Below are 16,283 nucleotides of genomic sequence, written 5' to 3' on the forward strand. Positions count from 1 at the left end.
TGCATTTATAAAAATAGCATTATTGAAGTTTAGATTTTTAAAAGTCCAGATTTTTAGGGATATGTGACAAAAGTTAAGGTTATGGCCCTTCTAAGTCAGCTGACTGAAAATGAAACTGTTTTAACTTCATAAGCCGTGAGTACAAGTGTGTTTAAGGGAGCTAAGAGGGAAGATGATTAAAAGCCCTCAAATGCTGAATGTACATTTTCGGAATAAGAGTGTAGGGAAGGAGGTCGGGAGAGCTTGCCAAACCTACAGACATTTCCTGTGCATTTCAAAGAAGGCTAAAATCGTCAGGAAAGTGTGGCATTCAGTAACTTAGAAGCAAGTTAGAAATTCAAGACTTAATAGCAAAAATGTTACAAATGACATTTGACAATAGAAAATACACCATGCTCACATTCACATGGGATTACTGAGTGATGTTTGTATTAGGAAGGGGGTCAGAGTCTTCAAGTACACCCAAAACACAAAGCCATCTAGATAAGTCATTTGTCTTTAACAAGAGGGATCTTCCTTCAAGTTTGGGCGCTTTTTGGCTCAAGGAGTTCCCCTCTCTGTAGTGAGGGGCAGCTGGTGCAGATTTATCATGACGTCCAGGAGCTCCCAGCCTGTCCTCCTGGATGAATGGAGGCCAAGGACAACACTTGCTTCTAGGGATCACTTTTTAAACCAGAAAGAAAAAAAGGACAACAAAACCCCGAATTCTGACAGATTTCACCTCCAAAAAGGGATACAGAAGGCCCAAGATTGATAAATGATTCCTGCAGATGTCTAACCCTAGGTAGGTTCTGGCTTGACCTCACGTAAGTCATTTGAGTAAAGCCAGAACCTCCTAGACAACACCTTCCCTAACATTCGCTCTAACTCTCTCTTGACGGCGTCCTTCACTGGATGGATACTAAAGGGAAAGAGTGACCATTCAATTTTCTCACCTGCAGCAATAAGCTCCCACGTGTACAGGCTCAAGAATTCGCGAAGGCACTCCATCCAGATCTAAAAGGCTTTTAGAGTTTAATTTTAAAGATTGCAAGTAAAACACCAAATGGCTCTCTATGTATTTTGTTTCTTAATATAAAGCTCTAATTTTATAAAGAAGCTCTCCCCACCCCGAAAATTGCCTAGTTGTAGAAAAATATTCAAAGTTATTGCTTCCACAGTAACATTTTAATTGTACCAAAGCACCAGGTCTGAGGAAAAGCAGGAACTGGGAAAATGATGGAGTTACCCAAACTTCCCCTAGACTCCAATCTGTTCCCCCTGAAGCAACACTGTCCTCTCATTTAAATACATAAAACTCTTTTAAGTCAAATGAGAACTTTTCACACCAGTGGGCAAAAAACAAAATCAAATAAAATTGGCAATTCCATTTACCTTCTCTAGAGGACTTTTCTGGCTTTTGGTTTTGGGGTTTCCTATTTCCCTCCTTTTTCTAGACACTTGCTGGACATCGTCACTGGGATAGGAAAAAAAAGAAAAACGTGGCTTTTTGACAGAGTTACAAGGAAAGCTTCCTCCTTTGAGAAGGGGCCAAGCTCCTCAAGAATCGGACTCTGGAGTCTCAGGTCAGTGTGAGGGAGTCACCCTGCCAATGGCGGGTTGCCCCTTGCCACTTCCCACTCCGCTGCCTCTTCCTCACTCCTGACTTCCCTGGGCACTGGACAGCACCTCACTCCCTCACTGCCCTTCTCCCTGGGAGCCTGCCCCACCGGAACCCCACACTAGGCAGCCCCAAGAGGTCCTCCACTCTGCATTATCACTCGCTTCCTTCCTCCACTGACCCCTTGACCTTCTGGGCTACTGAGAGAAAAACTGCTACAAGTCTACTATTTGCCCTGCTCTAGGACCCCTGTCCTCCTGGCTGCCAGGTCCTGCAACTGCGGGACTTCCTAGAATCGTTTAGGATAGGCTTTCTGACTGGGGTTACAGCCCATTCCAGACGCCAGCTCAGCCTTGGACAAAGAGGTAAGAAAGGTGCTGAGCTCGCTTATCCTTATGATTATGATTAAAACACGCAACCCAGGTTGTGATTTTAGGGAAACTTTTCACTTACTTAGTTTTTACTGTTGACCCATGTGATTATTGCCTGTTCAAAAATCTAAATTTAAAAACCACATCTGGGGAGTGAGGAAGAGATGGGAGGTAAGGAAAACTCCAACAGGAGGATGGTAACTAGGAATGGGATTGCAGGGGAAAGAACAGATGCTGAATGTCCAATTCTGAGCCCTCCCATAAGATCCAGACCTGCGTGGATCTGATACCAGAGCTTTAATTTATGATTAGGAGTCTAGTCATACATTGTCAGTTTCCCCATACCAGCTGAGTTCGTCCCCATGGTCTTTTTCCACATCCTCTGAAGCTGGAGCAAAAATTCTACTCCAATAATAAGTCAAACTCCCCATGTATAGACAAACAATATGTCAGACCTCAGTGGAAAAAATTCTATTTTTAGTTCCTCTGAGATACCTATTTGTTTTCTTTTAAACATCACTAAACTGAAGATTTAACTTATTTCTCCCCATTTATTAGTACCACATCTGAACTCTCTGCTTCCTCTTTAAATTTTAAAGTCTGTATCTTATTCCTCACCCTATTTCTTTTTTTCTCTTTTCATTCATTCACTCAACTAATATATATACACATTGTGTATCTAAATTCCAAGCAAAATACTAGGCATTGTGGAGCTGTAATATTGAATCAGAGATTACCCAAAAAACTTATACTAAGGAGGTTAGGAAACGTACTAAGTAACTACACAATACAGGATAGAATATCAAATGTCTTAAAAAAGAAGTACGCGTGAAGTGGGGGAATTAAAGAAAGCTTCGTGGTCTTTGAATTGGTCCTTGACAAATAGATTTGAGATATGCAGATGTTAAGAGCTATTCTAAGAAAGGTGTGTTAGTCTGCTGGGATTGCCATAAAATATCACGGACTGGGTGGCTTAAACAACAGGAATGTGTTTTCTCACAGTTCTGGAGGCTAGAAGTCCAGATCAAGGTCCTACAGGGTTAGTTTCTGGTGAGCGCTGTCTTCCTGGCTTGCAGGCATCCCTGTTTGTCTTCACACAGCCTTTCTCCTCTGAGTGCGCACAGAGAGAGATGTCTGAGTCCTCTGGTGTCTCTTATAGCGACACTAATCCTACTGCATCAGGGCCCCATTCTCGTGACCTCATTTAACCGTCATTACTTCCTAAGAGGCCCCATCTCCAAATACAGGCACACTGGGGGTTAGGGCTTCAATACATGAATTTGGGGATGGGGGAGAAAGACACAAATTTTCAGTCCATGACAAAGGGACTGACAGGGAAGAGGAAAAGGCATTCTAATGGAGAGAAAAGTGTGAGGTGAAGTTGGAAAGGGGCACTTTTGGAACACCACATTTTTGAATTTGGTTCCATATTCCTTGAAGAGCAACAATAAGAATAATGTTGGCAAGTTGGCTGGGGTTGGTTTGTGGTGGGTTGAATGCCAAGAAGCTATAAAAAGGTCTAAGTAGAAGAGCTGTATAATAGGAAGATGAACCGACAGGAACCAGTGCAGTGATGCTGGGCTCCTGCCACTTGGGAACTTAGGGAACTCCTGCCACTCCACGTAGAAAAACACCTTCATGGCTTACGAAGCATTTTCTCATGTATTACTATCTTGGGCTGACCTTCACAATTAGGAATAGGGGACACACCACTTCTCCAGCCACGTATAGGACAACGAAACAGATAACTATCTCATGCCCCGGAGCCCCAGAAAACTAAGAGGGGATACCACACCCTCTGGCCAGGAAGTCACATGTGAATCACAGCTACCACTGTGGTCTGGACAGTAAGCATGGATCTTACCGTGAACAGAAGGGTTCCCAGGATGACCTAGAATCCTGATTGTAGGTCAGACTACCTGATATATTTTTTTAAACTTGAAAAAATTTTGAGATGTAATAAACATACTTAAAAGTACATAAAACATAAATGTATAATAGCTCATCATATAATTTAGCATCCAAATCAGAATCCACCTGAGAGTGAAAAAAGGGTACTATTAATAATTAACCTAGTTTAAGGCTTAAACTGGGACAGTCACAGACAAAAATTATGTTCACTTTATAATAATTTATAACAGTAAAGGAACCACCACCACACACACACCCCAGTCCAGCAAACCCCTACATATCCCTTTTGGATCATACCTCTCTCCTCCACCCTAGATGTAACCACTATTCTTACTGTTATAGTAATCATTTCCCTTTTTCTTTTTTTTCTTTTTTTTTTTTTTTTTAATTTAGGAATTCCCAGAAAGAAGAGAAAGGACAAACCCTGTAATACAGTGGTCCAGAGTCAGAAGACCTAGTTCTAGTCTTGGTTCTAACACTTGGTTCTAACAGTTCTGTATGTACTGCCACAGTGCCAGTCATTTAAATATCCTGAGCCTCGGTTTTCGCTTCTGTAAAGTTAGAAAAATCAGCATTGTGGGGCAGGTATAAGGGAGTTATTTTCAGTACAGAAACAACTTGGGATATTTGGCTTAGTTTATATCTACAATGAATCCTCATTACCATGAGAAATCACCGTTTTTACAGGGTTCCATCAGCTTCATGGGCTTCTGTTAAATTATTTAAAAGCAAAAATAAAAATACCTCCTTCATAACATTTCCCTAGTTAGATCTAATTGAAAGGAATAATAAGGGTAATAAGAAAAAGAAAATAAGGACAGTTAATAAAAGATTACTAAGCCGAGAAGCCACACAGGTCTTCCTTGCTGTGCAAACCCTTCCTCTTTCGCAATTTGACATTTTGAGGATTTGCTTTCCAGAGGATGCTCATTTAATATTCACAGAGAAAACTGTATGATGGAAGCTTGTTAACTCTGGGAACAGAGAATAAACTGTCCAGGATACCTCACCTGACACAATTAGGCTCTGAGTTATATGTCAAATTACCATAAGCAGCTCCACACTCTTTGGTTCCCTCCTGCGAGCATTCCCGCAATGCTCCACGTGCCCTTCTTGGCTCCTGCTTGTAATGAATTAAATATATAAGTCAGAGTCAGAGATTAAGTTATCAACCTGCCGTCGTTTGAACTATAATGGAATTAAAAAAACAAAAAGAACACTCACTTGTAACTTTGATGAAACTGTGCTAATTCTAGTCCTAAAAAAGGGCCACAGAAACCCAAAAGGTCAGTAAAGGTGACGGGGTAGGGATGGTGGAGAACTGTCTAAAGGACACACCCTGCCTGAAGGGAAGCCAGTACTTACTCTAGCCATTGCAGTGTGGCAGAAATGATGCCAGTGTTTCCAATTTTTCAAGGGAAGCCAGAAATTCATATGTTATGTCAAACCTTCTGGTTTATCAATGTGGGCAACTAATTCACACAATTTTTAAAACTCTGAGACCAATCCATAATGTAGACCCATAAATCTCTTTCTAAGCCTGGAAAGGAAGTTAGAGTACACCGGAGTTCAACACCCTCATTTTTCAGATGGGGAAAGTGAACTAACTCTAACGTAGACAAATGATCTTCCCATGAGCAAGTAACTAGTTCCGCAGCAGAGCCAGGTCTAGAAAGAATAGCTGCTTTTGGGGTCCTGCATGACTTTTCATGAATGAGAAGAAGGTTAATGGCTTTAGGCCTAGTTTTAAAAGTTAGTAGACCCAAGTCTGGCTTACAGTGTACTCAGAACATTATCAATTTACCATTCTTTTTTATTCTCTCTGGCTTCTGGACAATGTATGTGAGGCATTGTGCTATTACATGAGGTGATGGAGTAGCATTAGGGTAGGACATTTTTGTTCCAAATTGATTTCCCCCTCACCTGGAGCGTATCACTGCCACATGGCTCTACTACATGAAAGGAGGGGCTAACGTGTTCCCGTTGGGGAAGGGGATGCTCGTCAATCCAAGACAAGCAAGGCTCACTCAGCAGGAGAAGACTAAGTACAAAACTTACATTCACATAACACTCCCATTAACCTCAGTGGGAGCTGTGCTCACAGGAATTGCAGGGTCAGCAGTTGACTAGAGACTGGAATGAAGCAGTAAAGCTCAAGCCAGAGGTTATTATTAGGATTGTCTAATTCCAGCTTCATATTTGCAAAAGACTTCATCTTTATAAGCTAGTGAGATCTCCCTCTACAAACACGTAGGGCAGGGTCTACAAAAGAACCCTTGTTTAGACCCCAATTGTTGTGTGTGGTTGAAGAAATTTGGCAAATCACAGAAGTGAGGACAGGTGCCAACAAAGTTTAGAAAATATGCTTAGCTATTTTTGTCCTATTGGCCCACAGATTCATAATATTCCACTGTTAGCAATCCATGCCTAGAACAAGTGTCTGGTACCCTTAAGTAGGTATGTAATTAATATTTAGTGAGAAAATGAAATAATGGATGGATAGGTTCCCAATCCTTGCCAGAGCAATTTAGTCAACCTACCAACCTTATAGTAAGGCAGAATTAGTGACCACTAATTCCTTGGAGCCATCCAAGGAAAGGCCAAGAATCAATCAGAGGAACAGGTTCTCCTGGCACAGAGCTCATGCCCTTTTTAGTTGTGCATGGCTGGAGGTGCTCCAGGTTGGAATGGGGGCCACTACATTCAGGCTATTACAGGGCCTCATCCAGGAGGTAAGCTGAAAAGCCTCTCTGCAGGCTTCCATGATGTTTAAATACCCTCCCCTGCCCCCACCGTGATAATGAACGACTGAAAATACTGTATTTGATACAATAATCAATGAAGAGAAAATCAGCTGCTTAAACTCTAAGTCCAATATCTTTTGAAAAGGGCTTGTGACTAGGGAAGAATTAGGTCCTTGTTTCTGTGGCTCTGCTGTTAGTAAATATGTTAAAATGTATAAAACGTTGCAAAATGTTAAGAATTATATAATCTAGGTTCTGGGTTAATGGGTAGTTGCTGTAATTCTTTAAAACTTCTCTGTATATTTGAAAACTGTCATAATAAAATGTTGAGGGGACAGTTGCCTACTGTCCAAAGAGCTACAGGCAGCTTCCTAAACCATGCTCTGGCAGCAAAAGAAGCATTGATCTTTAGCTGGTCCTGGCATCACATGCTGGTAGCAACCATTCAGATCTAAACTCACAATAATCTAAACCATGAGGGCATCACACAAATGAGAACACCCGGGCACAGAGAGGTTAAGTGATTTTCTCAAGGCCGAAATGCCAAGTGGCAGAGTTGAGAGGGAAAAACACTATAAAGCTTGGCATCGGGTTTTTGCTCTTAATCATCATTCCACACTACCTCTCACTCTTGAAGAAGAGGTATCTATCTTATCAGGGGTGCACATTCCTAGTTGTATATTTCACCTATTTCAAATATTTAAATAATTATTTATGGCATTTTTCTGAGCAAAACACATCTGCTTTAATTTTATACTGTCTAATACCTATCTCTTCTAGGTTCTGTCATACAATTCTTGAAATACAGTTTTATTGGAAAATCATGTATTAAATGTTACTTTTAGGAAAAACGCAACGTGAATCTCTATATTCCAGCCCAATTTTATCACTCAACATCTTTTTGGGGGAACTGAGAGTTCAGAATGACAAGTTAAAGGCTAATAATACCTCCTTCCCCTAAATTGAGAAGAGCCTATAAGCCAAATAAAGAGACCACCCTTTCTTTTCATCATTTCCCTTCCAGTAGGACCACCTTGCGCTCATGGGCAGTGAAGTATGCTTAATCCCAGCTGTACTAGTCTAACTAATGCTGTCACTAAATTAGGTTATGACTGGGTAAACACTGAACTCTATCTAACAGCAAGAAAGTACTGTTCAGAATCAAGGTCAAAGAGACAAATAGGGCTTAAAAGATACCACCCTGTCCTTCCCTTGATCTGTAGTAGTAAGTCAGGGTCTCTAGCTGAACCCACTTTGTAATCTGAGAATTTCTCCATTTTTAACAGCTGTATTAAAGGAGTTTGTCCCTGCAGAATCCATTCCAATGTTTTACAAGGCCTGAAAATTCTCATACCCCTAATCAAAAATGTCTTGGGCCATGCTAGCGCCCCCTTGTGTTTGCGCACTGAGCTCCAAGCAACTGGTTGAAATTTTCCGATTAAAACTGTTCATTGCTTGAAGGCTGTTATTTTGAAATGAACTATCAGCTCCTGATGACAAGGCTCATCTTTCTACGTCCTCCGACAAAGTCTTCAAGTACAACTGATTTATTTAATAATTCTTGAGACTTTCCTTGATGTTCTTCATTTCTAATGATGTAATCAACCTTGAAATATTCCTCAAATCTTTAACTATGGAAACTAGAACTAAATCTAGTACTTTCCTGAGGTGCATTATAAAGGAAAAGTAAACCCACCAATCTCCTAGCTCGTCTTTTAAAAATTATCAAACTCTTTTCCTGATCTGGTTAGGATTTACTATAGATAGTCATTACATTGTCATATATTAGAGTTAAGAGAAGTCAAAAAAACTATTCGTTTTCTTCTTTCAACTGAAAAGATTTTTTTAAGTGTTTGATTTAACAACCCAGTTAAGAGTACTCCTACCAAATTTGATTTGGCAATCTTTTGACATGATAAGCACAATTTCAGTAGGACCTTTGTTTAATGAGCAAACATGCTGAAAAGTCTAAAAGGTGCTATGCATCTCAGAGGGAAAATGTTTTTCCTGAGACCCTCTGCCAACTGTAATTTCTGAAGCCTTTCTTACCCATTGGTGAAGCCTTAAGACTGCTTCTCAGTTCCATTTCTGACCACTAAGTGGCACCAGAACTTTGAATTAAGAGAGAAAAAGTGCTTACCTCATCTGTAGGTCACAGGCTGTGAACCCTTCATCAATACCTTCTAAAAATAATTCATTTCTTTTTATCAATGCTCTAGAATATGGTGTCTTTTTGCTATTTATTCTTTCTTGTCTGTGCTATGGAGAAGAACAGGTTAAAAGACATATGTAACTCATTCCTTAGCCTCCTGCCCAATGTCGTCAGGTCAGCTGTAGTTTTAGCAGCTTTTCTTTGTGCCACAGCAGCCTCTAGCAACATCAGGGGAACATCTGGACTTCATATTTTCAGACTGTTCTGCAAGCTTGAATGGGTCTGTGATTAGGTCCTGTCAAAAAGCAAACCAAAATGAAAGGACAACTTAAAGGTCTTTTGATGAACCCAAACACTAAATTTCAGTTTGATTTAGGTTGGTTTACATACAAGGGAGATAAAATTTTACAGTTCCCTGGGGTCCTGAGAGTAGCATTAGTCAATCAGTAATAAAGGTGGCCATGTTCTCCTGAAGATTTTAATCAAGTTATTACCATTTCCAAGGTAAGCTTCATTTAAAGCTTCTTAAAGGCAGTCGCTATTGAGATTCCCATTTGTATGTGCCTTTCAGCCTTTTGAGGTACTGAAATGCTGAAATTTCTTCTCTTCCCCTACTCTAATCTCCAGAAACATGTATGCAAGACAAGGAGGTAAATCAGGGCCATCATTAGCAATTGCTGATGTTAATTAAGATGTTGAGATTGCCAACAACAGCCAGCAAGATATCAGGGCAGAGTAAGCGGAGTTTTCAAAGACAAGACAGCAGTCTATTTTTCCTCCTTTCAGCTCCAAATGGGATGCCTCCAACAGCAGTGCCAGTGGGGCCAATGCAAAATCTGGCACAGAGGAAATCAAGACCATGAACAAGCCACTATAAGTAATGAAAATGGATTCATTAAGCACATATTTACACTCTTACTATTTATTGCTGGTCACTGCAAACAGAAGGATTCACAACACCGGTATAGACCCTACATTCACGAATGACAGTCTTATGGCCCACTCCCTTTACTGCGGTAACTTACTGGTGGCTGGCCTCCGTCTTCCTGGATCTGGGCTCTCTAACAGGCTGATTAGCATCCAACAAGGCATCTCCAAGCCTGGAAGAGGGCTGGCTATGCTGGTTGCTCTTTCTAGGCCTTCACATCCATTGTATTTCCTCTTCTCAATGCATTGGATTCCTGGTCAAAAGAGTTAGCCTCTCCTTTTTTTTCACCCAGGAAAATGATTTTCCATACTCTGCTTCTCACTCTATGTCCTTTCTACCAATAGCAGACAGTGATACTAAATCACTTCCAAATGCATGCTCCCAGCCCTAAAAAAGATTTCAAGACTTGAAGGAAATAAAAGGTGAGACATCTTAATGAGTGGTCCTTTCCAGCACCAATATCCTGTGATTCTATGCAAAGTATAAATATGGAGAGGTAGTAGAGCATATTGGGCAAGAATGTCAGCTCTAGAATCAGACATGGGTTCAAATTCACTGCTTTCTAGCTGTGTGACCTTAGATGAGTAAATCAATCTCTCTGAGCCCCAGTTTCTTCATCTGTAAAGTGATGATCATAAGAGTCATAGTGAGGACTAAATGACATGATGCCTTGAACACATTAACTGTTCAATAAAGGCTAGATCCTCTGCAATATTACTACTGTTGTTCATGTGTTACTACTACTATTAGCTGAAGCAAGACAATACATAGCACAAATCCTATCGGTGTCATTTCAGATGCTGCAGTGTTATAATAATGTAGTTCTTTTAATGGGAAAATGCACTTTGCATGTCACAATTAAAAAAGAAGAAGGGGGAGAAGAGGGACGAAAGAAAAAGAAAAAGGGCTGCTCAAGTCATTATGGAGTCGGTCCACACCTTTCATTCCTCTCTGTTGCAGCAACCGATGGGAAGTATAAGCTGATCCCTGCACGCTGCCCGCCCATACCATAATCAAGGGTTTATCATAAAGGTCTGCCATAAAAAAGATATGCGTGTCCTCCTCCAAGGGCACAGGGTTATATTTCTAGGACACCCCAGCTGTTTCATTATTTAAATCTTCCTTCAGTATCAATTATTTCTATTTCAAAAACTTGGAACTGTTTTAAAGACACTGGCACATCTGCAGGCTGAAAGCAATAGGCAGAATAGAAAGGAGACTGTTGGGATAAACCAGTTCAAATGTATAGAATGTTACTATGCATATCTGAGGTGAAGACCCTCTTGCACATGCCCCACGTGCACACTAGGAGAGCTACGCTGGAAGGAAATGGTCTTCTGCAGAAGCAAACTCATTTACCGACATCTTTTACAGCCAGAGTATGCTGGAATATTGTGGCTGGAGGAAGGACTTCCTTTACTTGTAACTGAAATCTCCTGACAGCTCTTAGGGCCTGTTTTCAGGAAACCAGGTTACAGGAGAATTAAAAGGATGAAAACATTTCAAAATAAACATTGATTCCAATCTGGAAGGTTTTTTATAATCAATGAACTCCCAAGCATTTCAAAATACCCATAACACGTTTGTGAAATATTTGATGGACTTAAAAGTCCAAAGTCAAATTTCTCTGCTTTCTAAAAAATCATTGTCTTAGAAAAACAGAAGAGTAACAACAGCAGACTGCTCAAGAATTTAATCAAGCAAAGAAAGTAAATCACTCTTCAGCTCTAGAGGTGATTTCTATGCTTAACTTGGGCTTGATTCATGCTGATAATCATGATCAAACAAGAACAGATAAGCTTTTTGGCTCTCGGATTATTGTCTCTTGTGTTCAATTAAATTTTCTCAACTCCAAATTTACCATTTTTTAGAGTGATCTCTAAACTTTACTTTTTTTTCTTTTTTCTTTCTTTTTTTAAGGAGGGCACAGCTCACAGTGGACCATGTGGGGATCGAACTGGCAATGCTGGGTTATTAGCACCACGCTCTAACCAACTGAGCAAACCGGCCACCCCTAAGCTTTACTTTGAAAGACTGCTTATGAGGTAACAAAAGGAGAAAAAGGCACGAATTACTTGGGTATCAATGTATGCTCAATGTACCCAAACTTACTACAAAATACAAGCAACAGAAAGCAAAAATTCAAGGAGAGAGATTACAGAACTTCTGAGGCCAGGAGAGATGATATATGGGAGAATGATGAAAGAATCCTGTGAAGATGGTCAGAACTCAAACAGTTAGAACAGAGTTCCAAGCAACCAAGAATCTTAATAAGTACAAATCCATACTTATAATTACTTCTACCTCTAAAGTATGTATTATGTGCCAGGCATTGGACTACCATTTTACATTTTTCATCTCATTTGATCCTCACAACCTGTGAGGGAAATGTGATCATTACCTGCCCATTCTACATGAGGAAGCTGAGGATTTAAGGAGCTCAGGTAACCTACCCAAGATGGTAAGTAAGGGGCAGAGCCAAGATCTGAACCTAGCCTATCTGACTGTAAGGCCAGTGTACTTAATCCGCACACTTTGTCACCATCCTGCCACAGCAACATCAGCATCTTATTTCCCTGGGCTTCCAACATTCAGTGCTTTGAGGTGCATCACCATCGTGACTTTGGTGAATATTAGCCAAAAGAGACTTGGCATCCATCACTAAGCCTGTCTAAATATTACAAATTAATGATTGAAATAATAAAATAATTATGATAGCATGAATAGGGGAAAAGATAAAAAATACACGAGAGAGAGAAAGCCCAAGATGGAGGCTAGTATCTGTCATCTGTCTTCTACCTATCTTATCGATCTAATATCTACCTGTCTGTCGTCTTCATTAGGTAGGTGTGAGAGATGCCATGAGATAAATTGTGATAAAATGCTTTAGAAAATGCTATACCAATACCTCAATTTCTAGAATAATTCTAAATATGAATCAAAAATATTTTAGAAAATAATTTCAGAATACAGTACAATACTGGCTCAAATGATGTTATTTAACAAATGAAATGGGGAAATTTGAACTAGTTAATATTTGGAAAAATGGTCACCTCAACATTTATGCTAAAGTAAATTCCAGATGGATTAAAAATTTAAACATGAAAAATAAAGCCATGAAGGTACTAGAAGAATCTTCATGTCCTTGGATTAAGCAGTGGATTCTTAGCTATGAAACCAAAAGCACAAGCAATCAAAGAAAAACATAGATAAATTGGACTTCATCAAAATGAAAACTTTTTATGCATCAAAGGACACTATCAAGATAGTGAAAAAACAGCACATAGAATGGGAGACATTTTTGCAAACCGTATATCTGATAAGGGTCTAGTATCCAGAATATACGAAAAATTCTTACAACTCTACAATTAAAAGACAAACAACCCAATTTAAAAATGGTCATTTGACTAGACAATTCTCCAAAAAAACTATACAAATGGTCAACAAGCATATGAGAAGATGCTTAACATCATTAGTTATTCAGGAAATATAATCAAAACCACAATGAGGTACCACTTCACACCAACTAGGATGGCTACAATCAAAGCAAAACAGAAAATAACAGCTGACAAGGACATAGAGAAATGGAACCCTTGTATATCACTCGTAGGAATGTAAAATGGTACAGCCCCTGTGGAAAATGGTTTAGTGGTTCTTCCAAAAGTTAAGCATAGAATTACCATAAAACCCAACAATTCCCTTCCTATGTATAGATCCGAAATAATTGAAAACAAATACTCAACAAAGTACATGAAGCCCATATCCATGCGTGTTCACAGCAACACTATTCACAGTAGCCAAGAAGTGGAAACAACGTAAGTGTTTCTCAGCTGATGAGTGGATCAACAAAATGTGGTCTATCCATACCACAGCCATAAAAAGGAGCGAAGTACGGATACATGGATAAACCTTGAAAATATTATGTTAAGTGAAAGAAGCCAGACACAAAAGGCCACAGAGTGTATGATTCCACTTATATGAAATCCCAGAAAAGGCAAATCCAGAGACAGAAAGCAGTTTAGTCCTTGCCAGGGGGCAGGGATATTGGGAATAACTGCTTAATGGGTATGGAGTTATTTTTTTTTTTTGGGGGGGGGGGGTCATGAAAGTTTTCTGGAAATAGATAGTGGTGATGGCTACACAACATTGTAAATATACTAAAAGCCACTAAATTGTATACTTCAAAAGGGTTAAAATAGTGAATTTTATGTTATGTGAATTTTACCTCAATTTTTAAAAAATACTAAAAGAAAATACAGTAGGTCCCTCTTATCTGTAGTTTCACTTTCTGCAGTTTCAGTTAACCTCAGTCAACCGCAGTCCAAAAATATTAAATGGAAAATTTCAGAAATAAACAATTCATACGTCTTAAATTGTGCACTGAGTAATGTGATAACATCTCTCACTATCCCACTCCATCCCACCCAGGCTTTGAACCCTCCCTTTGTCAGCATATCCATGCCATATACACTACCTACCCATTAATCATTTAGTAGCCTTCTCCGTTATAAGATCGGTTATCAGAGAGAGGGAGAGACCAAATTCACATAACATTTATTACAGTATATGGTTTTAATTGTTCTATTATTAGTTACTGTTGTTATACTCTTACTGTGCCTCATTTATAAATTAAACTATATCATAGGTATGTATGTATAGAAAAAAACATCGTATACATAGAGTTCGGTCCTATCCGTGGTTTCAGGAATCCACCACGGGTCTTGAAACACATCCCCCTTGGAGAAGGAGGACTACTGTAATAGGTAAATATATAGTGTTCACATGGTCTTTCTAATCATAACATCAAAGGCAGAAACCATAAAAGAAATGACTAATAAAAATTGAAACTATTCAGGGAAAAAAAGCAAATCAAAGAAAAAATATTTGCAACATATAGTAGACAATCTCTTATAGAGCAATAAAAAAAGGCAAATACCACCCTAATAGAAAATGGGTAAAGGAATTATATAGGAAGTTCACAATGGATAAAATATAAATGGTCAATAACTATACGAATATCCTAATCAATTTTGTAGAAGAGTAATTCCCTCAGTACCTAGTTGTATTGGTTAGTCTGTGACTTTTCTTAGGTGAGTGCCTGGGTGGTGCTTTTACTGGAAGGACCTTGTCATCCTTGCCTCAAAAATTGGGTTCCGCCCTTCACGTTTGATCACTGCTAATCTCATGATTCACAACAAGGAACTAGAAAGAGTGACTGGTAAGAAACAAAGGATTATTATAACTGTGTCCAGAATGGTTCAAATTTGATGATTAGCGGGCATTTCCTGAGTGAGTCTCATTGAGGAAGAGGAAGACTGTCATCTGGAAATCTCCACCTATCTCCTGTTTAATGGCCACCTCCCAAAATTTGGTATCTAATAAAACTTTGAAGTTAGTCAGTGAATAGAGTGAAATGCCTAGAAAGATAATTGATGGCACGCAAAGAATAAAATCATCTTTCTAATATGTATGCTGTTCATCTGCGGAGCGACCCCAGTAGCTGCTTGAGTGCTGGAGGTGAACCAGGAGTAAATTCTGTTTTTAGGTGACTGTCGTTTTGTTTCTGCAACATTTCGCCTCTTCAAACTCCCTAAGACAGTACCAGCTAAAAGATGCCAAGTTATTTAAATGGAGGAATCACAGGACATGAAAAAGAACTAATATTTGATGCATATTGCACATTTAAGGTAAATAAAAATTGCCATAACTTCTGGTATTCTATCTATTCTTACCTTTGCTCCAGAGACCTTTTCTTAACCTTGCATTGCTTCTCACACACACACACACACGGTGTTTGATGTGTGTGTGTGCGCGTGTGTGTGTGTGTGTGTGTGTGCGTGTGTGTGTTGAACCATTAAGTTGCAGACACTAGGACATTTTACCCTTAAATATTTCAGCATGCATCCCCTAAGAATAAAATATTCTCCTACATAACCACAATACCACTATCAAATCTAAGAAACATTTTTATGGGAAGCATTATTCAGACATCAGATTAATGGAATTATAGAGAAGCAGGATAGAAAAGAATAGGAATAACACGTAATAGTATTTCAGTTGTTTAATTGTATCATGGAATTAAGGAATTGTTAGTGTTTAATGATGACACATTGATAGTTCTACTACTCTTTGTAGAGTGGGTTTTGTTTTCTCAAAATGGAAAAGTACAGGATTTGGAATCAGATACCTGGGTTCAAATTCTGGCTCTGTTATTTATTACATGGTTAAACTTGATTAAGTCACCAGAATTCTTTGAGATACAGTTTATTCCACTGTAAAAGTAGGGATAATAAAACCTACCTTGCAGAATTTTTATAGCAACAATAAAACAAAACGTGTTCATACTAGGAACTCAGTAAACAGAGGATACTGAGTTATTTTTTCCAAAGGTGGAAGGACTGACCGTTTCCCTCCTCTGATTGTTTTTTATTCAAATGGCGTCTTCAGATTTCTTAAATGCTTTCTGGTGCAGTGGAACCATTAATGCTTTTTCACTGATACACTGCCCCGTGATGTACCGCCTGCTCCAATGGATTCACAGAATCAAAGAGGGAAGGGCCTTTGAATCCATTGCTCT

At 39.3% G+C, this 16,283-nt stretch overlaps 1 protein-coding gene across 1 annotated transcript in view; it reads right to left on the bottom strand.

The window, feature by feature from the left end:
- Positions 1-16,283, bottom strand: part of AS3MT (arsenite methyltransferase) — a 24,757-nt gene continuing 8,474 nt past the window's right edge. The window contains 2 exon segments of the mRNA XM_088792648.1: positions 1-9,073; positions 10,715-10,740. Of these exon segments, the coding sequence (XP_088648774.1) occupies positions 8,966-9,073; positions 10,715-10,740 (134 nt within the window). The 3' untranslated portion in view covers positions 1-8,965.

This window comes from Rhinolophus sinicus, chromosome 15 (assembly GCF_057876585.1).
Source record: "Rhinolophus sinicus isolate RSI-liver-muscle chromosome 15, RSI-T2T, whole genome shotgun sequence".
Taxonomy (NCBI): Eukaryota; Metazoa; Chordata; class Mammalia; order Chiroptera; family Rhinolophidae; genus Rhinolophus; species Rhinolophus sinicus.